The following is a 27,243-nucleotide window of genomic DNA, read 5'->3' on the forward strand; positions in this document are numbered from 1 at the left end:
TAAAGGAAATGACCATTAAGATCTGAAGAGTTGCCTGGGCGCAGTGGCTCACGCTTGTAATCCCAGCACTTTGGGAGGCCGAGGAGGGTGGTCATTTGAGGCCAGGAGTTCGAGACCACTGGCCAACATGGTGAAAACCCACCTCCACTAAAAATACAAAAATTAGCCAGGCGTGATGGTGGGTGCCTATAGTCTCAGCTATTCGGGACGTTGAGGCAGAATAATTGCTTATAATAATTGCAGGAGACGGAGGTTGCAGTGAGCTGAGCTAGATTGCACCATTGCACTCTAGCCTGGCAACAGAGCGAGACTCTGTCTCAAAAACAAACAAACAAACAAAAGATCTGAAGGGTTAGTTGGCTAGGCTAGTGCAGAGAATGTTCCAGGCCCAGGAAGAACTTGAGGTAGGAGAGAGCATGGAGTATTAATGGGTGTGAAGGAGGTTACCATGGCAAAAACACAGAGGGCAGACCCAGATGGCACAGGACTCAGGGGCCATCATTGGGAGTTTGTGCATTTCCCCGAGGGTCACAGGAAGCCTTTCAAGGGATGTGGCCTGATCAAATCTGCATCTCGAGTAGTCCATTCCGATGGGCTGGTGGGGTCATGCGTGGGTGGTAGGATTGGGAAGACCAGGTTAGAGGGTTGCAGGAGTCCAGGCCTGAGCTGATGGTGATCTGTGCTTGGGGGACAGTAGTGGCTGGAGATGACAAGTCTTTACGTGGTAGGACCCACAAGCTCACTGATAGGCTGGATGTGGAGAGTGAGGCAGGGAGAAAGCCTGGGATGACTTGAGTTTCATGTCTTAAGCCACTGGGTGGAAGAGGGTGGTGCTTTTATGATACGGGCAACAATGGAGGCAAGGCAAGTTAGGGAGGAGGAAGGCCAGTTTCGGTCATTTGAGATTACTGCATACTCTTTATTGTCTCAGAAGATCCAGTGTAATCAGCTTGTTACCTTTCCAGCTGGAACGTCACACCACAGGCCCTGTATCCTATGTGTTTTGTTCACATCATCCCTCTTTTAGCTCTCGGATTGTCTCTGCATCCTCCTGTTGTAAGATTTTTCATTTGCTGTTTACTCCTCTGGAGGGTTGATCAATTCTACTGATTCTGACATGGAAAATTCTTAGCATAAGCCTCACCCTGAAAGATTCCTCCCTGAGCCCCAGTCTAGATGAAATCCCCTTCTCTAAGCATATGTTCTCGTGGCACCATGTCTCTCCTCCATGGTGCTTCCTGTAGATGGTGTAACACTTGATTTGTCTGTGACTCTCTCCCCCTGGGCTCTGTGTTCTCTGAGGATAGGGTCTGTGTCTTATTCACCATTGAATCCCTAGTGCCTGACACATGCAAAGGTTGTTGTTGTTGTTGTTGTTGTTTTTAAATTGAGATATAATTCACACACTATACAATTCACTCTTTTAAAGAATACAATTTAGGCCGGGAGCAGTGGCTCACACCTGTAATCCTAGCACTTTGGGAGGCCAAGGTGGGTGGAGCACTTGGGTCCAGGAGTTCAAAATCAGCCTGGGCAACATAGCAAAACCCCATCTCTACTAAAAATACAAAAAATTATCCAGGCCTGGTAGCACATGCCTGTAGTCCCAGGTACTCGGGAGGCTGAGGCAGGAGGATTGCTTGAGCCTGGGAGGCAGAGGTTGCAGTGAGCTGAGATCTTGCCACTGCACTCCAGCCTGGGTGACAGAGCGAGACCTTGTCTCCAAAAAAAATAAAATATAATAAAGTATACAATTCAGCGTGTTGTATATTCACAAAGTTTTACAATGATCACCATTATCTAATTGTACAACATTTTCATCACCCCAAGAAGAAACCCCATACCATTAGCAGTCATTCCGCATTTCCCATTATCTCCCCTCTCCAGTCTCTGGCAACCACTAATCTACTTTCTGTCTCTATGGATTTGCCTATTCTGGGCATTTCATATAAATGCAGTCATACAATATGTGGTCTTTTGTGTCTGGTTTCTTTCACTTAGCATAATGTTATCAAGGTTCATCCATGTTGTAGCATGTATCAGTACTTCCTTTTTATGGCCAAATAATATGACATTGTATGGGTATACCACATTTTGTTTCTCCATTCATCAGTTGATGGACTACTGGGATATTTGCACTTTTTAGCTCTAATGAATAATACAGCTATAAACACTTGTGTACACATTTTTGTGTTAACAGATATTCTCAATGCTCTTGGGTGAGTGGAATTGCTGGGCTATAGTGGTAACTCTATGTTTAACTATTTGAGGACCTGCCAGACTGTTTTCCAAAATGGCTGTACCATTTTATGTACATTCCTCATGCAGATTTTTTTTTTTTTCTTTTTTGAGACGGAGTCTTGCTCTGTTGCTCAGGCTAGAGTACAGTGGCACGATCTTGGCTCACTGCAACCTCTGTCTCCTGGGTTCAAGCGATTCTCCTGCCCCAGCCTCCTGAGTAGCTGGGATTACAGGCACCTGCCACCACACCCGGCTAATTTTTTGTAGTTTTAGTAGAGATGGGGTTTCACCATGTTGACCAGGCTGGTCTCAAACTCCTGACCTCAGGTGATCCACCCGCCTTGGCCTCCCAGAGTGCTGGGATTACAGGCATGAGCCACTGCGCCTGGCCCAAAGATTTATAATAACTATTTGTTAGGCTAAATAATTCATTACATACTGAATTGAATTGGATACTTTTATTTTGAGCACTTAACAGACTGGAAGAATGAGGCTCATGAGATGGAGTGATTTGGACAAAATCGCACAAATAATCAGCTGCAGAGCCAGGATTTAGACCCACCCTGTCTCAGTGTTCTTGTCCACTAAGCTGTGAAGCAGCCGCTAGCCAGGAGCCCACATGACAGCAAATGTGATAATGCTGTTATACGTAACCTATGAGTAGTGTCAGGAGAACAGAGTTGAGGAAGGAATTTGTTTTGAGGGCAGGGGAGAAGGTTGATAAATCCTATTGATTCAGATTTGGAAATGTATCTTAGGTCTCTTTCCTCTTCTCTGTTTTTTATTATTTTATTTATTTATTTAAAGACAGTCTTGCTCTGTTGCCCCGGGTGGAGTGCATTGGCGTGATCTCAGCTCACTGCAACCTCCGCCCCCCAGGCTCAAGTGATTTTCGCACCTCAGCCTCCTGAGTAGCTGGGATGACAGGCATACACCACCACTCCTGGCTATTTTGTTTGTTTGTTTTGTACTTTTTGTAGAGACAGGGTTTTGCCATGTTGCCCAGGCTGGCCTTGAACTCCTGGGCTCAAGAGATCTGCCCACATTGGCCTCCCAAAGTGTTGGGATTATAGACTTGAGTCACCATGCCCGACCTATTTTTTATTATTTTAAATGTGAATCATTTTTGTTTGCTTGTTTCTTCTTTTTCTTTGTTTTTTCTTTATTTCTTCTAAAAACAAAACAAAACAAAACAGGATTCATGTGCAGAATGTGCAGGTTTGTCACATATGTATACGTGTGCCATGGTGGTTTGCTGCACCTGTTGTCCCATCCTCTAAATTCCCTCCCCTCACCCCCCACCCCCCACTCCTCAACAGGCCCTGGTGTGTGAAGTTCCCCCTCTGTGTCCATGTGTTTTCAATGTTCAACTCCCATTTATGAGTGAGAACATGCAGTTTTCTATTCCTGTGTTTTTGGTTTTCTGTTCCTGTGTTAGCTTGCTGAGGGGGGGATGATGGCTTCCAGCTTCATCCATGTACCTGCAAAGAACATGATCTCATTCCTTTTTCCTTTTTTTTTTTATTTTTTATTTATTTTTTTTTGAGACAGTTTCGCTCTTTTTGCCCAGGCTGCAATGCAATGGCGCCATCTCTGCTCACCACAACCTCTGCCTCCCAGATTCAAGTGATTCTTCTGCTTCAGCCTCCTGAGTAGCTGGGATTACAGGCACGTACTGCCACGCCCGGATAATTTTGTATTTTTAGTAGAGACAGGGTTTCTCCATGTTGGTGAGGCTGGTCTCAAACTCCCGACCTCAGGTGATCCGCTCGCCTCCGCCTCCCAAAGTGCTAAGATTATAGGCATGAACCACCATACCTGGCCTCATTCCTTTTTATGGCTGCAAAATGTGAACTATTATGGTGGTCTCCTACTGCTTTAAGGTTTCTGTCCTTTCCAGTATATCCTCCATTAATTAAACACAAAAACCTGACGATAACTCTCGCCTTCATTAAAAACAAACAAAACCGGCCGGGCGCGGTGGCTCACACCTGTAATCCCAGCACTTTGGGAGACCAAGACGGGCAGATCACAAGGTCAGGAGATGAGACCATCCTGGCTAACCTGGTGAAACCCTGTCTCTACTAAAAAATACAAAAAACTAGCCGGGTGAAGTGGTGGGCGCCTGCAGTCCCAGCTACACGGGAGGCTGAGGCAGGAGAATGGCGTAAACCCAGGAGGCGGAGCTTGCAGTGAGCTGAGATCCGGCCACTGCACTCCAGCCTGGGTGACAGAGCAAGACTCCGTCTCAGAAAAAAAAAAAAAAAAGAAAAGAATAGAAAAAAAAAAAATCAGCCCGGGGGTGATTCGTGCCTGTAATCCCAGTTACTTGGGAGGCTGAGGCATGAGAATTGCTTGAACCTTGGAGGCAGACGTTGCAGTGAGCTGAGATTGTGCCACTATACTCCAAACTGGGCAACAGAGCTGGAATCTGTCAAAAAAAAAAAAAAAAAAAAAAAAAGAAATGAAGGAAATCTGTCGTTCCCACAAGAAGGGATAGCAGGTAGAAAGACTGGGAGGTGTGAAACCAGCTGGCTGGCTCTTCATTGCACATATGCTGAGTGCCCCTTAGGTGCGGGTGCTGTTCTGGGCACTGGGATACACAGCAGTGAATGAACACACCAAATGAGGCCTGTGTCCTCATGTAGCAGGCAGTCCAACCCCATGGAAATGTGGGTTGCGATGAGGAAGAGCAAATGTTCCAGCCATGGGGGTCCATGGACCACTAGAGTCTCATGGAAAGGGTCCATGAAAATCTTGAAATGTGAATGTCAGTGAGTGTGTGTGTCCATGTTCACGCAAGCATTTTTGTCGAGAGTAGATCAATAACATCTTTATTCTTTTTTTGTTTGTTTGTTTTGAGACAGGGTCTCTGTCGCCCAGGCTTAAGTGCAGTGGCGAGATTTTGGCTCACTGCAGCCTCGACCTGCCGGGCTCAGGGATCATCCTACCTCAGCCTCCCCAGTAGCTGAGACTACAGGCACATGCCACCATGCTCAGCTAAATTTTTTGTAGAAATAGGGGTCTCACTATGTTGACCAGGTAGGTCTATAAACTCCTGGGCTCAAGTGATCCTCCTGCCTCAGCCTCCCAAAATGCTGGGATTACAGGCATGAGCCACTGCCACCGCGCCCACTGTCTTTTGTATTCTCAAAGGGATCCATGACCCTCCTAGCTTAGAAAGTTGACTCTAGGGCCCCCTGTGCAGAGCTGAGGAGTTTGACCTTGATCTGGAAGTTCTGGGAGGCAGTACTGCATTTTAAGAAGTTAAACCGTCAGAGCCTGATGTGTGCTTTGGTCAGCGAGAACTCCTTGTGCCTTTCCCACTGCTAAGCCTTTGCTCTTGCGGTTCTCCTTCTGGGAGGGGCCATACTTAAATGCCAGGCCGACCTGACTCTGCATCCTACCTCTAACCTTGCTCCAGCTGCAAGCCTACAGTTTTCTCCCTCTGTGAAAAGCTATGAGGTTCAAGTGAGACCATGATGTCTTCAGGAATTAATAACAATATTTTTATTTTAAAAAATGCCCTGTCTATGGTAGCCATTAGTTCCTCTCTTGGCTTGGTGGCTCATCTGTTCAGGGGTTCCCTTTTATCAAAGGCCTTCTTGGAGCTTTCTGTAGTCACTCTTGTTTTGTTTTTGAGACAGAGTCTCACTCTGTCACCCAGGCTGGAGTGCAGTGGCATGATCTTGGCTCACTGCAGCCTCCATCTCTCCAGGTCTAGTGATCCTCCCACCTCAGCCTATTGGGTAGCTGAGACTGCAGGTGCACGCCACCATGCCTGGCTATTTTTTTTTTCTTTTTTGTAGAGATGGGATTTCACCATGTTGTCCAGGTTGGTCTGGAACTCGTGAGCTCAAGCGATCCTCCTGCCTTGGCCTCCCAAAGTGCTGGAATTACAGGCATGAGCCACCACACCTGGTCACCACTATCACTCTTTTTTTTTTTTTAATTTTAATTTTAATTTTAAGTTCTGGGGTACATGTGCAGAATGTGCAGGCTTGTTACATAGGTAAATGTGTGCCATGGTGGTTTATTGCATCTATCAATCCATCACCTAGGTATTAAGCCCAGCATGCATTAGCAGCACTCTTAACACACAATTAAACTCACATGTAATGAGATTACTTCTCATTACTCCACACCATAGTAGTCTATTTTACAGATGAGGAAACTGAGGCTCAGGGAGGCTGAGAGATTTACCTGGAGTCAATCAATTATTGATCTGGAAGCGTCCGATCACCAGGTCTTCTGAAATAATGACAGCAGCAACAATTAACATTATGCTTACTATGCCAAATGCTATGCTCAGCATTTTACCTGCATCACAATCCTGATTCCTTTGGGCAGTTAGGTTCCGTTTTAACCGAATTTAGGGAGGAGGAAGCAGAGGCTCCGAGAGGTAACTTGCCCTAGGTACCCAGGGTAGTCAGTTGAAACGTCAAGACTCAGACCTCGATCTGACTAACTCCAAAGAAACCCGTGCCATTCTGCCTCGGAAAACACTGCTCCCAGCTGCACAGTTCAAAACCCCACCCAAGCCGGCCCTGAATCGCTGTCAGTCGGCTTCAGCCGAATCGCACTTTGTTTTGAACAACGATACAGAGGGCGCTGCCTGACGTCAGTCTGGGGGCTTGGGGGAGAAGATGGGGGTCCAGGGTGGAAGTGTAGGTGCTGGGGCTGTGCCAGAGGGAGAGTGTCCGGGACCAGCGGGCGAGTCACGTGCGCGTGAAACTCGACCTAAGGGGAGGGGAAGGGAAGGGAGCCCCCGCCCCCACCTCGGGGCGCAGCTCTGGACGCGTGTAAATACAACTATCAACTCCGCAGATCCACTTCTTCCAAGCCCGGCTTCGCAGACCTCTGGCCCCCGGCGGGTTCCCAGTTCCCCCGCTTCTTCCGAGGGGACAGCGGAGGGGAGGCCACCGGGCTGTCAGGCTGAAACTCCGTGGCAGCCGGGTCCCGCACGCAGAGAAGACCCCAGCGCGGGCGCGGCTCAGGGCTGGGCCCCCGGGACTCCGGACGCGCCGCGAAAGCGTTGCGCTCCCCAAGCCGTCCGCTGCTGCTGGCTGCTCATTTGCCGGTGACCGGAGGTGAGCAGCGTGGGCAGGGAGGAGGGGGCGCGTAGGGTCTCCGTCTGTGCGTCCGCTGAAAGACACCCAGGCCGGCTCCCGCTGACACTGCCAGGTTCCCCAAGGAAAGCCCGTTACTTGCGCCCGTGGTCCCGCGGCACAGTGTCCAGTCTTGCCAAGCAGGTCCTTCCCTTTTCTTTTCTCTGACCCCTCCGACTCTTCTTTTCCTCCCAGGCCCCCGCTTGCTGCACTTCCTCTGCTTAGAGCTGCGCGTTTGCCAGAGTTCCAGCGGACCTCCGGGAGCGCTTAAACCCAAAGCCCCATTTCACAGATGAGAATACCGAGACCCCCTGGAAGAAGTGACTGGTGCTTCCTCCGCTCGCTCTGGGTCTTTCTTACCCTTCTCCTCTCCGCTTTCCTCGGTCTCACCCCGGTTGTAGCTCCCCGCCCCCGCGCCGCCCGCGTTCCCTATCCTCCCGCCGAGGCTGCAGCGGCCGTGGCGGGGGGAGCTGGGGCTCCTTCCCTCCCTCTGGTAAACACACCCGCCCGCCAGCCCATCCGCCACCGCTGCCCTTATAAAGTCAGCAGCCGCCAGACTTCCTGCCGAAGTCCCAGCCCCCTCCCAGGGCTGGAGGGGGCAGGTGGGTTCCGAGGTGCAAAGCCTGGTGCCCCGCGCCCTGCGGAGTGAGTGAGGGGCGCGCAGGGGAGGAGGGAACTGGGGAGAGCCCGTCCTGGGTCTCACTCCACGTGGCAGCTGTTGGCTTGGCCGGAGAGACTCTAGGGTCGTGGGTCGCCTGATACGGAAAGGGAGAGAGCTTGTTGTCGCCCGGCCCCAGAGGGGAGGAGAGGTCTTGGAGGGGCAACTGGAAGATGGGGTCGTAGGGTAGCCTGGAACTTGCCCTTCTTCCTGCAACTTCTAGGGGTCTTTCCTGGCGCGAGAATCCGGACATGGGCCAGCGGTGCTTCAGAGCGCGCTCTGCCTCTTGCTGCCCTCTGGGGGCTTGGGCAAATGCGGTCTTGCTCCCCAGCAGCCCGGCCCTGCGTGCCCTGGCCTGGGTGGGAGAACCCGGCAGCCTGCCAGGAAGCTGCGGCGCGCAGACAGGACCTTCGTTGTTTCCGATAGTGGCCCAGCGGGAGCCTCGTGCCGCGTGCACCCCTGGCACTGCTAGTGTGCGCGGAGCCAGCTCCGTGGCACCGGCTGGGAAACCCAGGGCTCTATGGGGCCCCCATGAGGGGCTCCTCGAGGGCTGGCCCGAGAGGTCTCGGGTGCCACCATGATGCAGGACCCCTCCCTGGGGCCACTGGGGGGCCCTTCACCCAGCGCTCTGTTTCTGTGCAGGCTCGCGGCCAGCATGGCCCCCACGCTGCAACAGGCGTACCGGAGGCGCTGGTGGATGGCCTGTACGGCTGTGCTGGAGAACCTCTTTTTCTCTGCTGTGCTCCTGGGCTGGGGCTCCCTGCTGATCATGCTGAAGAACGAGGGCTTCTATTCCAGCATGTGCCCAGGTATGCCTGAAAATGGGCTGGGTGGGCTCTGGGGAGGGATGGCAAAGGGGTAGGTGGAAGCCGGAGAAGGTTAGGTGGCCAGGTGGGCCAGGTTAGGTGCAGAAAGCAGGGTCTGCAGTTGGACAGCCTCACTTCTCGACCTCTTCAAACTTCAGGGGAAGAATGAGTGGCACTCTGCCCACTCTATCTCGTTTATCCAATCCAGTGGTCACTGAATGCCAGGTGTCCTGCTGGGCATCCAGACCCTGGGACTAATAGGCAGAGTCCTAAGCCTCTGACAGCCCCAGGCCTAGAGCTCTTTGAAGGAGAACTGCTGGGAGAGGAATTTCTTAATAAGCCTATCATAAGACAAGGGAGAACTGCACAAAGTGGAGTATGAATGTAAAGGGCCCCACATTCTTCCCTTTTCAGGACCTGGGAGTCCCCAGGTTTTCACATTACTCATTTGGACAAAGTTACATAGCCTTATTTCCTCTAGGAGGGCATTGTGGGGGGGCTCTGGTTTCCACTTCAATCACCTTGTGTGAGTGGCCGGGAACCTGGGAGTGGGAATTCTGACACTCTTTGGGAGCAGTAACTACAGCCTTAGGCTGTCTGCAGCTGCCTTGGGGCAGGGAGTTACCCCTGCTGGTGTCTGGGACTTGTCTCTGATGGGTGTCTTCCTATTCTGGGAAGGAGAGAGCTGTGCTGACAAGCTCTGCCTAAGGAAATGGAATTTGGCTCTCCTCTCTTTTTATCCCCTTTCCACAACCTCCGTGTTATGGAGTAAGCTTGGAAGGAAGGTTAGCTTGGATTTGAATCCCAGCTTCCATCACTTTTATCAGTTGGTGACTTTGGTGAGTTCCTTAAGCACTGAGCTTCAGTTGCCTGGTCTTCAGAATGGGGATAATAATATCGATTCCATGGGAGTGCTGTGAAAGTCCACAGTGCTTAATAAATATTAGTGTCCTTCTGGTTGCTCCTTGCTGCACAGCACCTGATGTGACTATGGGAGAAAACCGATTCCTTGAGGGGTGGAGATGGGGAGGCCTTGATCACTGCTCTGAACAGCAGCTGCTCCACCGCAGGATCTGCCCCATCCAGCCATGGTTATCTGTAAAGATGCAACAGGTGGCACCGAGAGATGGCGACTCTCCCATGCCTCCTGGCCCCAATTATGGGGTGATAGGGGCTGGAGGAGGTGGGGTTGGCAGCCAGGCTGGGATGGCTGGGTGGGTCGGGAAGAAGAGGCCTGAGATGAAATGATACACATACCAGGGTGGCTGCAAGAACCAAGTGGAGGGCTATTAGGGACCCACATGACATCTAAGTCCCCTGTGAGTTTATCCTAGAGATAGGAGAGACCCTGCCTGCCCTTGACACCTGCCACTGCCTCCCATGTTACTTCTTTTGTTTTCTTTTTTGAGACAAAGTCTCACTCTGTCACCCAGGCTGGAGTGCATTGGCATGATCTTGGTTCACTGCAACCTTCTCCTCCTGGGTTCAAGCGAGCTCGTCTGGCTAATTTTTGTATTTTTAGTAGAGATGGGTGTTCACCATGTTGTCCTGGCTGGTCTCGACCTCCTGACCTCAAGTGACCCACCCAGCTCAGCCTCCCACAGTGCTGGGATTATAGACATGAGCCACCACGCTTGGCCTACCCCTTGTGTAACTTCTTCCTGCCTTCTCCACCTGGTGCTGGTGGTGTTTCTTTAAAATCAACTTTCTTGAAGATTACATCATACATCTGACAAATTTATATGCCTCAGTACCCACCACACAGTATTTAGAACCCCCCAAAACTCCTGCTTCTCTTTTGAGGGCTCATCCTTCCACCTGCACTTTTAAATATGTAAAATATGTAAAACAGCTTTATTAAGATATAATTTCCATGCCTTACAAGTCACCCATTTCAAATATATAATTTAACGGTTTTAGTGTATTCAGAATAGTGCAACCATCACCAGAGTCCATTTCAGAACAGTTTCTTTATCCCCAAAAGTAACTCTGTACGGATTAGCAGTACTGACTCCTCTCACCCCCACCTCCACCCCCCAAAGCACTAGGCAACCACTCATCTATTTCCTGTCATAGCTTTGCCTGTGATAAAAGTTCGATTTACCTATTCTGAACATTTCATTTAAATGGAATCTTGTAATATGTAGCCTTTTGTGATTGGCTTTTTTCACTTGGCATAATGTTTTCTTTTTTTTTTTTTTTTTTTTGAGACGGAGTCTCGCTCTGTCGCCCAGGCTGGAGTGCAGTGGCCGGATCTCAGCTCACTGCAAGCTCCGCCTCCCGGGTTTACGCCATTCTCCTGCCTCAGCCTCCCGAGTAGCTGGGACTACAGGCGCCCGCCACCTCGCCCGGCTAGTTTTTTGTATTTTTTAGTAGAGACGGGGTTTCACCGTGTTAGCCAGGATGGTCTCGATCTCCCGACCTCGTGATCCGCCCGTCTCGGCCTCCCAAAGTGCTGGGATTACAGGCTTGAGCCACCGCACCCGGCCTGGCATAATGTTTTCAAGGTTCATCCTTGTAGCATGTATCAGGACTTCTTTTTATTGCTCAGTAATACTCCATTGTATGGATCAACCAGCATTCTATTGTCAGTTGATGGACATTTGGGTTGTTTTCACGTTTTGGCTATTATGAATAATGGTCTGGCTGGGTGTGGTGGCTCATCTGTAATCCACGCTCATTTCAAGGCCAAGGCAGGAGGATCACTTGAGGCCAGGAGTTTGAATCTGCAGAGAGCTATGATTGCGCCACTGCACTCCAGCCTGGGCCACAGAGTGAGACCCAAATGTTCTTCTGGATTTTTTTTTTTTGAGACAGGGTCTCACTCTGTGACCCAGGCTGGAGTGCAGCGGTGCAATCACAATTCACTGCAACTTCAACCTCCTGGGCTTAAATGATCCTCCCACCTCAGCCTCCAGAAGAGTTGGGACTACAGGCCCACATCACCACATCCAGCTAATTTTTAAATTTGTTTTGTAGAGACTGGGTCATGCTATGTTGCCAAGACTGGTCTCGAACTCCTGGGCTCAAGTGATCCTCCCTCCTGAGCCTCCCAAAGTGTTGGGATTATAGGCTTGAGCCACCACACCTGGCCCTTGTACAAGTTTTTAATGTCAACATATTCTTTCATTTTTCTTAGGTATTGCTGGTCAATTGTAAAGGTAACTATGTTTAACATTTTGAGGAGCTGCCAAATTGGTTTTTTTTTTTTTTTTTTTTTTTTGAGACGGAGTCTCGCTGTGTCGCCCAGGCTGGAGTGCAGTGGCCGGATCTCAGCTCACTGCAAGCTCTGCCTCCCGGGTTTTTACGCCATTCTCCTGCCTCAGCCTCCCGAGTAGCCGGGACTACAGGTGCCCGCCACCTCGCCCGGCTAGTTTTTTGTATTTTTTAGTAGAGACGGGGTTTCACCGTGTTAGCCAGGATGGTCTCGAACTCCTGACCTCGTGATCCGCCCGTCTCGGCCTCCCAAAGTGCTGGGATTACAGGCTTGAGCCACCGCGCCCGGCCTCCAAATTGTTTTTCAAAGTGGCTACACTATTTCACATTCTTAAAAATAAATTTTTTTTTTCTGAGATGGAGTTTCTCTCTTGTTGCCCAGGCTGGAGTGCAATGGCGCTATCTCAGCTCACGGCAACCTCTGCCTCCTGGGTTCAAGCGATTCTCCTGCCTCAGCCTCCTGAGTAGCTGGAATTACAGGCGCCCGCCACCATGCCCGGCTAATTTTTGTATTTTTAGTAGAGACGGGGTTTCACCATGTTGTCCAGGCTGGTCTCGAAATCCTGACCTCAGGTGATCCACCCCACCTGAGCCTCCCAAAGTGCTGGGATTACAGGCGTGAGCCACTGGGCCCGGCCTCCCTTAAATTTTTTAAAATTTAATTTTAATTTTTTAATTTTAAATTTCTCATATATGTATTTTTAAGACTAGCCAAGTGAAGCAGTGGGAGTGGAGAAGGAACTGGTTTTGATCGATTAGGTGTAAACACCACTGCAGTGGGACCAGCCTATTTTACATTCCTGTTAGCAGTGATGTGTGTTCCACTTTCTTTGTAGCCTGAACAATATGTGTCGTTGCCCATCTTTTTGTATTTTTTATTTTTATTTTTTGAGACGGAGTCTCACTCTGTCGCCCAGGCTGGAATGCAATGGCACGATCTCAGTTCACTGCAACCTCTCCGCCTCCCGGGTTCAAGCAATTCTCTGGTCTCAGCCTCCTGAGTAGATGGGATTACAGGCGTCCACCACCATGCCTGGCTAATTTTTTGTATTTTCAGTAGAGATGGGGTTTCGCCATGTTGGCCAGGCTGGTTTTGAACTCCTGACTTCAAGTGATTTGCCCACCTCAGCCTCCCAAAGTGGTAGGATTACAGGCGTGAGCCACCGCGCCCGGCCTGCCCATCTTTTTTTTATCATAGCCATCCTAGTGGATGTAAAGAGTATTTTTGTGATTTTGATTTGTGTTTCCCTGCTGACCAATGATGTTGAGCATCTTTTCATGTGCTTATTGGCTTTTGGTATATCTTTGGAGAAAGGTCTATTCAGATCCTTTGCCCGCTTTAAAATTAGGTTATCTTTCTATTACTGAGATGTAAGAGTTCTTTATATTCTAGATATAGGTCTTCTATATATGATTTGCAAAAATGTTTCTTCCATTGCTGGGTTGTCTTTCAGTTTCTTTTGGTGTCTTTTAGTGCACAACAGTTTTTAACATTGAAGTCCAATTTCCTATTTTTCTCTTTTGCCACTTGTGTTTTGGTGTCATGTTTAAGGAACTATTGCCTAATCTCAGGTCACAAAGATTTACACCTGTGTTTTCTTTTTTTTTTTTTTGAGACGGAGTCTCGCTCTGTCATCCAGGCTGGAGTGTGGAGTGCAGTGGCACGATCTCGGCTCACTGCAAGCTCCACCTCCTGGGTTCACGCCATTCTCCTGCCTCAGCCTCCCGAGTAGCTGGGACTACAGGCACCCGCTACCGCGCCCGGCTAGTTTTTTGTATTTTTAGTAGAGACTGGGTTTCACCGTGTTAGCCAGGATGGTCTCGATCTCCTGACCTTGTGATCCGCCTGTCTCGGCCTCCCAAAGTACTGGGATTACAGGTGTGAGCCACCGCGCCCGGCCTGTGTTTTCTTTCTTTCTTTTTTTTTTTTTTGAGACGGAATCTCGCTCTGTCGCCCAGGCTGGAGTGTAGTGGCGTAATCTTGGCTCACTGCAGCCTCTGCCTCCTGGATTCAAGCAATTCTCCTGCCTCAGCCTCCTGAGTAGCTGGGACTACAGGCGCCCATCACCATGCCTGGCTAATTTTTGTATTTTTAGTAGAGACAGGGTTTCACCATATTGACCAGGATGGTCTCAGTCTCCTGACCTCGTGATCCACCTGCCTTGGCCTCCCAAAGTGCTGGGATTACAGGTGTGAGCCACCACACCCGGCCTGTGTTTTCATAGAGTTTGGTAGTTTTAACTCTTATAGTTAGATCCTTGATCCATTTTGAGTTGATTTTGTGTATAGTGTGAGATATCCACCGGGTGTTGTAAATTGCCCAGAAGTGGGTATGCTTCTAAATCTGGCTGTTAGGGATTACTAGAGGTGACCACAGTGAATTCCTCTCTTTTTCTCAGAATTAATTTCTTTTCTTTCCTTTTCTTTTCTTTTCTTTTCTTTTTTTTCTCTTTTGACAGAGTCTCTGTCACCCAGGCTGGAGTTCAATAGCTTCATCTGGGCTCAGTGCAACCTCTGCCTGCTGGGTTCAAGCAGTTCTCCTGCCTCAGACTCCTGAGTAGCTGGTATTACAGGCATGTACCACCATGCTTGGCTAATTTTTGTATTTTTAGTAAAGACGCAGTTTCACCTGTTGGCCAGGCTTTTCTGAAACTCCCGGCCTCAAGTGATCCATCCGCCTCTACCTCCCAAAGTGCTGGGATTACAGGTGGGAGCCACCGTGCCCGGTCCTTTTCTCAGAATTTATTTGTTGTTTTTTTGTTTTGTTTTCTTTTTGAGATGGGGTCTCACTCTGTCAGCCAGGCAGGAGTGCAGTGGTGCGATCATTGCTGCAGCCTCGAACTTCTGTACTCATGTGATCTTCCCACCTCAGCCTCCTGAGTAGCTAGGATTACAGGCGTGTGCTTCCACACCTGGCTAATTTTTTAAATTTTCCAGGACTTATTTGTCCATTCTTGCAAAGTAGGGTACAACATGCCTATCTCTACCTACCTCTCTTCCCTTCAAGGGACCCCAGCCTTAATCCTTGAGGCTGTCGGGCTGACTGCGGGTGCTGTTCCCTGATCGGCCTCAGTCATGCTGCATGATCAAAAGTGTCTGCTTTCTGCTTCTTGGAACTTTATTCACTTTGGGTGTCAGTCTTCCTCTATAGTGTCCCAAGAACATAGACCAGGAATGTATGTTGCCATAGTGTGTGGCAAGAGGCAGGCTTCCAACTCTGCTATGTGCTGTTGGGTGATTGAAGCCAGTTACTTAATTTTCTTTTTCTTTCTTTTCTTATCTCGCTCTGTTGCCCAGGCTGGAGTGTGGTGGTGCGATCTCACCCCACTGCAACCTCCGCCTCCCAGGTTCAAGCGATTCTCCTGCCTCAGACTCCCGAGTAGCTGGGACTGCAGGTGCATACCACCACGCCTGGCTAATTTTTGTAATTGTAGTAGAAATGGTGTTTCACCATATTGGGCAGGCTGGTCTCGACCTCCTGACGTCAGGTAATCCACCTTCCTTGACCTCCTAAAGTGCTGGGATTACAGGCATGAGCCACCGCACCGGCACCTAATTTTCTTAATACCTCAATTACCCCATATGGTAAAATGGGGCCAGTAATCCCTACCTTATAGCACTGTTGTGAAAATGAAATGAGAGGAAGCAGATAACATTTCAGACTACAGATGGGATTGTTACTACCTTCTGGACCTGGCTTTGCTGTTATTTGCATATGACCTTATCTTCTCTGGATCTCCATTCTTTCCAAGTCTATAAAACAAACTGGACAATTGTCAACCTTTCTCCCAAAGAACAGTGATGTAAGGATCAAATGATATCATTTAACAAAAATATAAAGAGTTCAACAAATGAGGAACTCATTATTATTATTACAATTATTATTATTTTAGAGATGGGGTCTTGTTCTCTTACCCAGGCTGGAGTCCAGTGGTACAAACACGGCTCAGTGCATCTTCGGCCTCCTGGATACAAGTGATCCTTAGGTCTCATCCCCCTAAGTAGCTGGGACCACAGGCATGTACCACCATGCACGGCTAATTTTTTATTTTTTATTTTTATTTTTTGAGACAGTCTTGCTTCATCACCCAGGCTGGAGTGCAGCAGCGCAATCACTGCTCACTGTAACCTCCGCCTCTCAGGTTCAAGTGATTCTCCTGCCTCAACCTCCCGCGTAGCTGGGATTACGGACCTGTGTCACCACACCCAGCTAATTTTTTTGTATTTTTGGTAGAGACGGGATTTCTTTTTTTTTTTTTTTTTTTTTTTTTGAGACGGAGTCTCGCTGTGTCTCCCAGGCTGGAGTGCAGTGGCGTGATCTCGGCTCACTGCAAACTCCGCCTCCCGGGTTCACGCCATTCTCCCGCCTCAGCCTCCCAAGTAGCTGAGACTACAGGCGCCCGCCACCATGCCCGGCTAGTTTTTTGTATTTTTAGTAGAGACGGGGTTTCACCATGTTAGCCAGGATAGTCTCGATCTCCTGACCTCGTGATCCACCCGCCTCGGCCTCCCAAAGTGCTGGGATTACAGGCTTGAGCCACCGCGCCCGGCCTAGACGGGATTTCATCATGTTGCCCAGGCTGGTCTTGAACTCCTGGCCTCAAGTGATCCACCTGTCTTGGCCTCCTAAAGTGCTGGGATTACAGGCATGAGCCTCTGCACCCAGCCTCGGCTAAATTCTTTATTTTTATTTTTTTGTAGAGACAGGTTCTCACTATGTTGTCAGGGCTGGTCTTGAACTCCTGGGCTCAAGTGATCTTCTCACCTTAGCCTCCCAAAGTGCTGGGATTGCAGATGTGAGGCACTGTGCCTGGCCTGGAACTCATTATTGAAGCATTCGCTAATATTGGCTTTGGGGTTACCTGGCCACGTCCTCTGACCTACCTATAAGGGTATCACAGCTAACGGAGCCTCTGTTTCTAAGAATTTAGGCAGAGGCAGTTCAATTTATCACAAACTATATCCAGCATAAGTGCCCAAATAAAACAATTGCTAAAGTTCTTTAGGCATTTACTATTTGTTAGTTAGATATTTAGTACTCACAACAAATCTGTGATACAGATATTATTATTATTAACTCCATTTTATAGAAGAGAAACCTGAAGCTCAGAGATGCTAAGTAACTTGTGTGAGGTCACACAGCTAGTAAATAAAGGGTGGAGTAAAGATTCAGTTTCACATTGGACTCCAGAACCTTTCTACTGGGACTCATGGGAATAATGTGGATGTCCCCAACCTCCAATGGCCCAGGGCTCTCCTGGGGGAATCCAGCCATAGACGAGAAACCAGCCAGAGCCCAATCCTAAGATTTTGTTGTTGTCGTTTGTTTGTTTTTGAGACATGGTCTCACTCAGTCACCAGGCTGGAGTGCAGTGGCATGATCAATGCTCACTGCAACCTTGACCTCCCAGGCTCAAGCAATCCTCCCACCTCAGCCTCCTGAGTAGCTTGGACTACAGGTGCACACCACCACACCTGGCTAATTTTTAAATTTTATTTGATTAATTTATTATTATTTTTTGAGACAGGGTATCACTTTGTCACCCAAGCTGGAGTGCAATGGTGTGGTCTCAGCTCATTGCGGCCTCCACCTCCCAGGTTCAAGTGATCCTCCCACCTCAGCCTCTGGAGTAGCAGGGACTACAGGTGTGCACCACTATGCTCAGCTAATGTTTTTATTTTTTGTATAGATGGGGTCTCACTATGTTGCCAGGGTTAGTCTCAAACTCTTGGACTCAAGCGATCCTCCTGTCTCGGCCTCCCAAAGTGCTGGGATTATAGGCATGAACCACCACCCAACCCCTAAGGTGTTTTTGCTGAATGTGACCTTGTCTGAGGCAGGAAAGGGAAGCATCATGGGGTTAGGAAAGGAACGGTAAGCAGGGAGACAAAGATAATAGGATCATTTTGTGAGTGTTCGCTGTGCATGTATGTGTGACAGTTCTCAGAGCCAGCCTCTCAGGTGGTTGAGACCACTGTCCCCATTTCCCAGATGAAATAATGGAGCCTCAGAGAGTTTCTGCAGCACAGCTAGTGGAATTAGAATTTGAACCCAGCTCTTCCAGACTCCAGATGCTTCACAACCATCCCATTTTCCATTGTTTCCTAGACCTAGTCATTTGCAGTTCACCTTCATGATTTTACCATTTCTATGTGCCATAGCTACTGTTATTTACTAATAATTCCTTTTGAATCAGTCTACTTAAAAAAAATAGCTTCATTCTAAAGTGTAATATTCTTGGAATACTGAGTTAGCTGTTACCCACCCCCACAAGTTATACATATACATATATGTTTCTCATACATATATATGTACATATATACATCGTTTTTTATTTTATTTTGTTATTTTATTTTTTATGTTATTTTATTTATTTTATGTTATTTTGTTATTTTATTTTATTTTTTTTGTTAGTTAGTTTTTTTAGATGGAGTCTCTCTCTGCAGCCCAGGCTGGAGTGCAGTGATGTGATCTCAGCTCACTGGAACCTCTGCCTCCCAGGTTCAAGTGATTCTCCTGCCTCAGCCTCTGGAGTAGCTGGGATTACAAGCACCCACCATCACACCCAGCTAATTTTTATATTTTTAGTAGAGACGGTTTCACCATGTTGGCCAGGTGAGTCTTGAACTCCTGATCTCAAGTGATCCACCTGCCTTGGCTTCCCAAAGTGCTGGGATTACAGGTGTGAGCCACTGCGCCTGGCCAATGTATGTTTTAAATAAACATTCAAATAACAATTAACTATGAAACCTTAAAAACTGCTCCATGTTACTTCCTGAACCCATCTTGAGTGCCTACATGCTATGCATACCACATATTAGGAAACACTGCTTTCCCTGGCTTCGAATCCCATCCTATGCTTTGCTTTATTTGTCTGTAAATGTTGGGGTGGGGGGTTGATGCCAAAGACCTTTTGTTTTTTTTTTTTTGAGATGGAGGTCTCACTCTGTCGCCCAGGCTGGAGTGCAGTGGTGTGATCTCAGCTCATTGTGAGCTCCGCCTCCCGGGTTCACACCATTCTCCTGCCTCAGCCTCCCGAGTAGCTGGGACTACAGGCGCCCGCCGCCACGTCCAGCAAATTTTTTTTTTGTATTTTTTTAGTAGAGATGGGGTTTCACCGTGTTAGCCAGGATGGTCTCGATCTCCTGACCTTGTGATCCGCCCGCCTCGGCCTCCCAAAGTGCTGGGATTACAGGCGTGAGCCACCGCGCCCGGCCCCGCCGAAGACCTTTTCTGTTGTCATTAACATGGACACAGCTCTAAGAGGTCTTGGCATCTTGGGCTGGCTCCCCTCTTAGTTCAGAATCTGGATTTTATCCAACTGCTCAGAGTGATCAAGCCTTATGAATGAACTCATTGGTGAAACTCATAAAAGGCTGATCCATAAAACAGGAATGGATGTATGAATTGACACTAAGTCATTAGCAGTTCATGGGACTGGATTCTCCTTTAGTGGAAGAGCACATGTCCTTTCTGGCACTGACGTGTGCTTGAGAAACTTACTAAGCAAACTGGCCCATGTAACACAGAGGCCCTTTGGTGCAGTGGAAAACTGTTGACTTTGGAGATTATCTTGAGTTTGAATCTGAGCCTGCCTGTTAAAAGCTGGGTAACTGAATTGCTTTGCATCTTGGATCTTTTACCATTTATAAAATGGGGACCATTGTACTCACCTTTTAGGGTTGTTGCAAGGTGTAAATGGGATTCTCTATAGAAAATACTAGCATGAAGTAGGTGTTAATTTGCATGCTAGTGGGATTGTTTGTGAGGGAAATTGTCATTTGATTATCAAACACTTAGGAACAGGAACAGTGTCTAATTCAGGGACTGCAAATGGAAATGCCAGTTGGGGCCAGGCATTTGCTAATAATTGGGTAAAGCAGGGCAGGTGTAGGATAGCAAATGTATGGGAATTAAAAGAGGTGAGGACGTGTATGACCTTGAGAAGGCAAGCCCTGGCAAAAAGGATGGCCTCCACTCAGCTACAGTCATGCCCAGATCTTCTAAGTTTTTAAAGAGAAGACAAAAATCTGGATTTTTATGTGATAACTCCTGAATTTAAACTGGCACCCAATTATAATTTACAACACTATAAGGATGGATCAACATTGCCAACCAAGCAAAACATGAATGGGGGCCATTTCTTGTCACCGGTGTGCAGCTTCTGGTCTAAATCATTTTTGCATTTCTTCTTGCTTTACACATTGTCCCAACACAGTGCTGGTGTATAGTAAATATCTAGTAAGTGGGTGTAGAATGAATAAACCAATGCAGATAAACCTGTAGAGTGGCCGGGCACAGTTGCTCATGTCTCTAATCCCAGCACTTTGGGAGGTCCAGGCAGGCAGATCACTTGGGCCCAGGAGTTCGAGACCAGCCTGGGCAACATGTTGAAACCCCGTCTCTAGAAAAAATACAAAAACTAGCCAGATGCCTACTCAGGAGGCTGAGGTGGGGGTATCACTTGAGCTCGGGAGGTCAAGGCTACAGTGAGCTTGGAAGTCAAAGGCGCAATGAGCTGTAATTGTACCATTGCACTCCAGTCTGGGTGACAGAGTGAGACCCTGTCTCAAAAAAAAAAAAAAAAAACAACACCTGTAGAGAAATGAACAGTGATCACAAAGATCACTAAATTATAGGGCTAGCCTGATACCCAAAGGCTGTGTGGTCCAACCCCCTAAGTGCTTCCTGGAGGTGTCTGAGCACTTTCCCCACCTCCTTGGCAGCTGGTACTAAAGAAGACTCTCTGTTGCCCAGGACGGTTCCTTCCCTGGTTGGTCAGCACTCAGGATCTGCCAGGCCTTTGTGTTCTTCCTTATGTTAACACACAGATCCCTTTACCCTTACTCTTCTGCCGCCTGCACGCCCTTTGGATACATAAAGTCAGGTTGTTTTCACCACTGAGGGCAGATGTTCTATACCACCCCCTCGTATCCAGGCATTGTCACATCCCCTTTTCCCCTTGTTGGTTTTTTTGTTTGTTTTCTTTTTCTTTCTTTCTTTTTTTTTTTTTTGAGACAGGGCCTTGCTCTGTCACCCAGGCTGGAGTGCAATGGTGTGATCACGGCTCACTGCAGCCTTGACCTCCCGGGCTCAAGCAGTCCTCCCACCTCAGCCTCCCGGGTAGCTGGAACTACAGACATGCATCACCATGCTCGGCTAATTTTTAAAATACGTTTTGTAAAGACAAGGTTTCCCAGTGGTGCTCAGGCTGGTCTTGAACTCCTGGGCTCAAGAGATGCACCCACCTTGGCCTCCCAAAGTCCTGGGATTACAGGTGTGAGCTGCTGCATCTGGCCTGGTTTGTTCTTTTAGCAGCACCTGTCATTCTAGAGCTGAGAACTTCCTGTCTCATGCAGTGTGGATGCCCAGCTCCTAGAGTACATGCTTACCACATGACCCACCAGGAGGGTCAGCTACCCCTTCGTCAGATCCTTCAGGAGCACTTTCTCTGGGCCAGGCACTGTGCAAAGCTCTTGGTTTACTGTCTCCAGTTGAATCCTCCTAAGCAGGTCATGGGTTAGGCATTCTTTGGTCCAGTTTACAGACAAGGAGGAAGTTACTTGGTCAAGGGGCACAGCTAGTAAGGCTGGTGGTGGGAATTCAGACCCTGGTCTGTCTGCCTGCCCCAGGTGTACCCAGAGTTTGCCCTTGGCAATGCTGCCAAGTGACAAATTGGAGGCCTGGGGCAGCCACCTCATGACTCACTGAGCACTGAGTAAAGCGAAGCAACCCTTTATCTCCTATCACTAGCTTTTCTCCTTAACTTGTCACAACTCCGAGTTGGTGGTTTACCGTTAAGGACAAGTCCTCCAGGTGGACTTTTAGAGGGGACTGGAGGGCAGTGACTGGTCCTCGTTCTGTACCTCAGCTATCACCTGGGGAATGGGATAACTGTATTAACTGACTCATGGGGCTGTTATGTTTAGAATAGTGCCTGGAACACAGTTAAGTGCTCAGTAAGTGTTAGTAATTATTTTTCAGACTATCATTTATCGGGAAAGCGTCCTCTAAGTTTTAGTGAATTCTTTCTAAATGTCTTTTATCTTTTTGTATTTAGAGATGGGGTTTTACCGTGTTGCCCAGGCTGGTCTCAAACTTGTAGGCTCAAGCGATCTGCCTGTCTCAGCCTCCCAAAGTGGGGGGATTACAGGCATGCACTACCACGCCTGGCCATTTTAATGAATTCTTGTTATAGCCATTAGAGCACCACTCACTGCCTTTGCCTTTGCCTCTAGATATGGGGGCACTTCTTGTTGGGGGTCCACAACCCCCTAAGCTTGGACACTGAGTGCATATTACAACTTGGTAAATACTTATGTCCAGTATTTCATTTGAGCTAGTTGAAGCCTCAGGCCGTGTGTGTGCAAGACTCTCGCAGGGTCAGGTACTAACTGCTGCCATTTCTAGAGCAGCCCCGTCAGAGGAGATGTGACTCTAGGGTACCCCTAAAGGCACCTGGCATGGGATTTGAAAGCAGGTCCCCTGACTGCAGGCTGCTGTCTCCTGTGCCCAGCTGTTCCTGTTTTCATGTGCTGAGCCCTCCCTTTCCCCTCCTCAGCTGAGAACAGCATCAACAGCACCCAGGATGAGCAGCGCAGGTGGCCGGGCTGTGACCGGCAGGATGAGATGCTCAACCTGGGCTTCACCATCGGTTCCTTTGTGCTCAGTGCCACCACCCTGCCATTGGGGATCCTCATGGACCGCTTTGGCCCTCGACCTGTGCGGCTGGTTGGCAGGTGAGGTGGCTGGGCTATGGGGAACTGGAGGACAGAGACCATGCTGCAGGGGAAGGGGAGGGGAGGCGCTCACAGGCCAACCCCTTGCCCTTCCCTGTGTCTCCACAGTGCCTGCTTCGCTGCGTCCTGCACCCTCATGGCCCTGGCCTCCCGGGACGTGGAAGGTGAGCTGTCTGTCCTCTTGTGGCTCCACAAGAAAAGAATGGGTGGGATGAAGGTGGATGTTTACCCCAGCTCCTGCCCTTGGCTTCCCACAGCTCCCCAAATGCCCTCATCTGCCGCTTTCCCCTTTCCAGTTCTGTCTCCATTGATATTCCTGGCGCTGTCCCTGAATGGCTTTGGTGGCATCTGCCTAACGTTCACTTCACTCACGGTGAGTGTTACAGGCCTGGCCTGGCCGCAGAATTCCCCCGAGTGGGGTGAGGGCAGAGTGAGTGGGCTGGGGGAGGGGCCTGTGGACGCAGATCACTAGATCAAGTGGATGTGTGGAGAAACTGCAGGGTGGCTGCAAAGAGCAGGTGTGAGGCTGTGCGTGTGTGGATGAGGCTGTGTGTCAGGCTGTCTGTTAATGTGTGTGTTTGTGTGTACAGAGCCCATGAATGTCTATGGAGCTCTGTTCTAGGTCCTGGATTACAGCACTGTCAGGACTGACCACGTCATCCTCCCCGCTGGAGGTTACCTTTCGGGGGTGAGGGGCACAGACAACCGAATAAACAAGTAAACTAATAAATTATGTCAGTAGTCATAGGTGCTGGGAAGAAAATAAAACTGGGTAACATGATCGTGAGGGGGAGGGAGCAGCTTGAGACAGCGTGTGCATGCTTGCCATGCCGTGGGAGAGTGGGTGTGTGACCCTGTCCCTGTAAAAGCCATGAGTTGGTAGGTGTGTTTGTGAGTGTACCAGGTTGAACCATATGAAACTGTCGACACTTCATCGTGCACGTGGCTTGACCTTTTATTACATGTGGTGAGTTGTGTATGTGTGTTGTTCTAAGTGTGTTTATTTATGTGAGTGTGTACACGCGTTAAAAGCTTAGGAGTGTCGGGAGGGTGGAGGGGAAGGTTCCTGGCCGGGCTGGCTCGGACTGTTTCTCTCTGAGAAGGGCTTCCTGACTGGGTGGTTTTGGCTGAATTTCACCTCGCCCCAGCAGCCGCCTTTAATTCCAACCGGGAGCATTTCACAACTCTCAAGGAAGGAAGCGGATCCCTTTCTCCCCGCCCCTCAGCGCAGCCCCTTCTCCCTGCTGTGCAACTTGGCCCAGGGCCCTAAATCCCTTCTCTCCGGGGCTTGGCCTCAGACCCTCCGTGGCTGCCGGGTGGGGTTTGACCAGCGGCTCCTTCCCGCTATATCCCCGCCTCCTGTAACCTCCAGCCAATGGCAGGGTCCGGCGCCGGCGCCGCCCCTCGGCCACTCCCCGCTCCCTCCAGCCGGCCCCGCCCCCTGGGCCGCTGCTCTTGGCCTAGACTTGGACCAGCACGTATGGTGCTGCGTCCTGCGGGCCCAGCTGCTGTTGCCACGCGCGCTGCAAGGCCGCCAGCCCGGGGTTATCCGGCCGGCCTCGCTCTACCCACGGTACCGGGCGGAGACAGCGTTTGTGGCCCCTTGGAGGAGAGAGGGCCCTGCCCTCTCCAGGCCTGGCACCCTTCCCTGGCGTCCTTGGCAGCGGTGCCTCACAGATGCAGGGTGCAGGAAAACCTCTGCCTGAGTGGGTAGAGGTTTTTCCTGAGCCAGCCACTTCGGTAGGAGGGGGAAGGAGAATTTAGTTATCGTCTGTGTTTAAACACTTTTTTTTTTTTTTTTTTTTTTTTTTGAGACGCACTCTCGCTGTGTCGCCCAGGCTGGAGTTCTGTGGCGCGATCTCGGCTCACTGCAACCTCCGCCTCCCAGGTTCAAGCAATTCTCCTGCCTCAGCCTCCCAAGTAGCTGAGACTACAGGCGTACGCCGCCACGCCTGGCTAATTTTTTTGTATTTTAGTAGAGACGGGGTTTCACCGTGTTGCTCAGGCTGGTTGCGAACTCCTGAGCTCAGGCAATCCACCTACCTCGGCCTCCCAAAGTGCTGGGATTACAGACGTGAGCTCCTGCGCCCGGCCTAAACGCCTTCTTTACCAGAGCTATTGAGGCCTCCTTTCAGAGTCTCAGTTTCCCCCCTGTGGAATGGGTTTAGGCTTTGTACGAATCCTAAGGTCCTTCTCAGCTGTGGGATCTAGTGACTCGGGGAGGATGGTGGGGCCAGAGGAGGGTGTGTGCGAAGGGCATCCTGACTTTGCCTTCCCCTGCCCTGAGGGCTTGGCTGAGGCAGGTGAGCGGAACACATGATCAATTAAATTCTCTCCTGGTGGGGGTTCTGACCCTGCTGTGCGTCAGAGCCACCTCCTCTGGAGACTTGGTCTGCCCTGCCTCCATTCCCTCCCTTATTTCCACCCTCACCTCCCAGGACGTGATTTGTCCTGATTAAGCAGAAACTGGGCTGGGATGCCAACCGAGAGGGTTAAGAGGCACCGCCTATTACCGGGACACAGCCATGGTCACAGCCTTGGGTTAGGGCTGGGACAGTCTAACAATGGGGAGAAAGCCATTAATGTGCTCTGTGAACTTGAGTACACTTTTCCTCCCTGGGTGTCAATTTTCTCATCTAAAATGGGTTGGATAAGATCACTGTTTCTTTCTTTTCTTTTCTTTTTTTTGGTGGGTGGGGACATAGTGTCCCTGTGTCACCCAGGCTAGAGGGCAGTGGAGTGATCTCAGCTCACTGCAACCTCCACCTCCCAGGTTCAAGCGATTCTCCTGCCTCAGCCTCCCGAGTAGCTGGGATTACAGGTGCCTGCCACCATGCCCAGCTAATTTTTGTGTTTTTGGTAGAGATGAGGTTTCACCATGTTGTCCAGGCTGATCTTGAACTCCTGACCTCAGGCTTCCCGCCAGCTTCCCAAAGTGCTGGGATTACACGCGTGAGCCACTGCGCCCAGCCCAGATCAGTGTTTCTTAAGCACCTATTCCATGCGTTGCTCAGAGGTGTTACGTAACAAACTTGGGAAATCTGGGATTAAACAAAATTAACAAAATGTCTCTCTGAGGGGTGTCTGGGAGCCTTTTTGAAGCTAAAGTGCACTGTGAGTGTGTAGGCAGGGGGCAGAGTACAGTTTCCCACATTGATTTTTCTGTTTGTTTTGCCTTGGGGCTTTGCTGCTGCATCTCCCGGGGCTGTTGTATGGAGCAGGGCTGGGAACGCTGGGCGAGGGTCAGGGTGTCCCCACCTAATGGGTGCTGCTTTCCCCCCTCAGTTGCCCAACATGTTTGGGAACCTGCGCTCCACGTTAATGGCCCTCATGATTGGCTCTTATGCTTCTTCTGCCATCACATTCCCAGGAATCAAGGTATGGAGCTGCTTGGGGGGCCAGTGAGGCCACCTGGGTTTTCTTTTTGTCTTGACACAAGAACTGGGTGGGGCTGAGTGAGCAGCAGCTAGTGCTGACCCACGGGTCTGACTTCTGCGCTCTCCTTTCTCTGTCATCATCCCAGTGCAGGCCTTCCCCGTCTCTCCTGGGCCAAGGCAAGCTTTCTCAGCTGGTCTCCCTGCCTCTGATTCTTTTTCTCTGTAATCTGTCACTCACATGACTTCCAGAAGGATCCCAGATGGGGAACTGGCTCACACACTGCGGAAAAACCTTCAGTGGTTTAGCTTCACCTACAGAATCAAGTCTAGCCCCTTCACACGCATTCAAGGTCCCTGACTCGCTGGCTTTATTCAGCCTTTGGGGCCACATTTTTCCACACCTTCCAGAGAGGCTGGGTGGTTTGGTCCAAGGTCACAAAGTGAGTTTATGCCAGGCTGGATCCTGGACAGGTCAACCTGGTGTCCCTGGAAGCCAGGAGACCAAAGTTTTAGCTCAGTGCAACTGGGGGCCCCTATTTCCTCTGTCAAATATTAAAGCACCCTTTGACTGAGCCATGCCATGCTCCTCAACCTCCATTGTGGGCAGTACCAAACTGCATACCATTTTGCACTTTACAAAGAGTACCAAAGAAGGTACTTCTGCTCAGTGTCTCCAAAGGAGTTTGAGAGAGCGCATGGGTGGGAGGCCATCAGTTGTTCTGGTGGGCAGGCATGGAGGGTGGGCAGTTCTCCCTTCTTTTCAACTGAAGTAGTGTTTGAGGAGCCAGATCTTACCTCCACACATTTGGGTGTGTGGCCCTTTGAAGCTCTGTCCTGCCCCTAGAGAGGAAGAAGCCCCAAGGTCCAAGACTGCAGAGAAAAAGGTTTGAGCAGGAGCCTAAGGGGAGAGCAGACATTAGTCATCCTGTTCACATGGCATGGGGAGGACGAGAAAACAGAAGGTCTTCTCTGTGCACCAGCTTCTTCCATAAGAGGGGCTGATGCATTTGCACAGAATCTCATTCAAATGAGAACTTACCTGCCCTGGGGTTGAGAGCCCTTAGGCGGAGCACTTGCACCTCCCTCTCCCCGACCCC

General features: G+C 49.6%; 1 protein-coding gene across 4 annotated transcripts in view; it reads left to right on the forward strand.

Annotated features, from left to right (window-relative positions):
• Positions 1–6,246: 6,246 nt before the first annotated feature.
• Positions 6,247–27,243, forward strand: part of LOC105496061 (solute carrier family 43 member 1) — a 32,752-nt gene continuing 11,755 nt past the window's right edge. Inside the window, exons 1-7 of one of the 4 annotated variants that reach the window (XR_011610556.1) lie at positions 6,247–7,331; positions 7,545–7,994; positions 8,650–8,816; positions 22,592–22,769; positions 22,878–22,933; positions 23,066–23,142; positions 26,055–26,147. Coding sequence is in view for 3 of the 4 variants with exons in the window: in XM_071074581.1 (XP_070930682.1) it covers positions 7,642–7,994; positions 8,650–8,816; positions 22,592–22,769; positions 22,878–22,933; positions 23,066–23,142; positions 26,055–26,147 (924 nt within the window). In the remaining variant the exon portion in view is untranslated. The remainder of the gene's footprint in view (positions 7,332–7,544; positions 7,995–8,649; positions 8,817–22,591; positions 22,770–22,877; positions 22,934–23,065; positions 23,143–26,054; positions 26,148–27,243) is intronic. The other 3 variants (XM_071074581.1, XM_071074580.1, XM_011766095.2) reach the window with 3 other exon arrangements.

The sequence above is a fragment of the Macaca nemestrina genome, chromosome 12 (genome assembly GCF_043159975.1).
Source record: "Macaca nemestrina isolate mMacNem1 chromosome 12, mMacNem.hap1, whole genome shotgun sequence".
Lineage (NCBI taxonomy): Eukaryota > Metazoa > Chordata > Mammalia > Primates > Cercopithecidae > Macaca > Macaca nemestrina.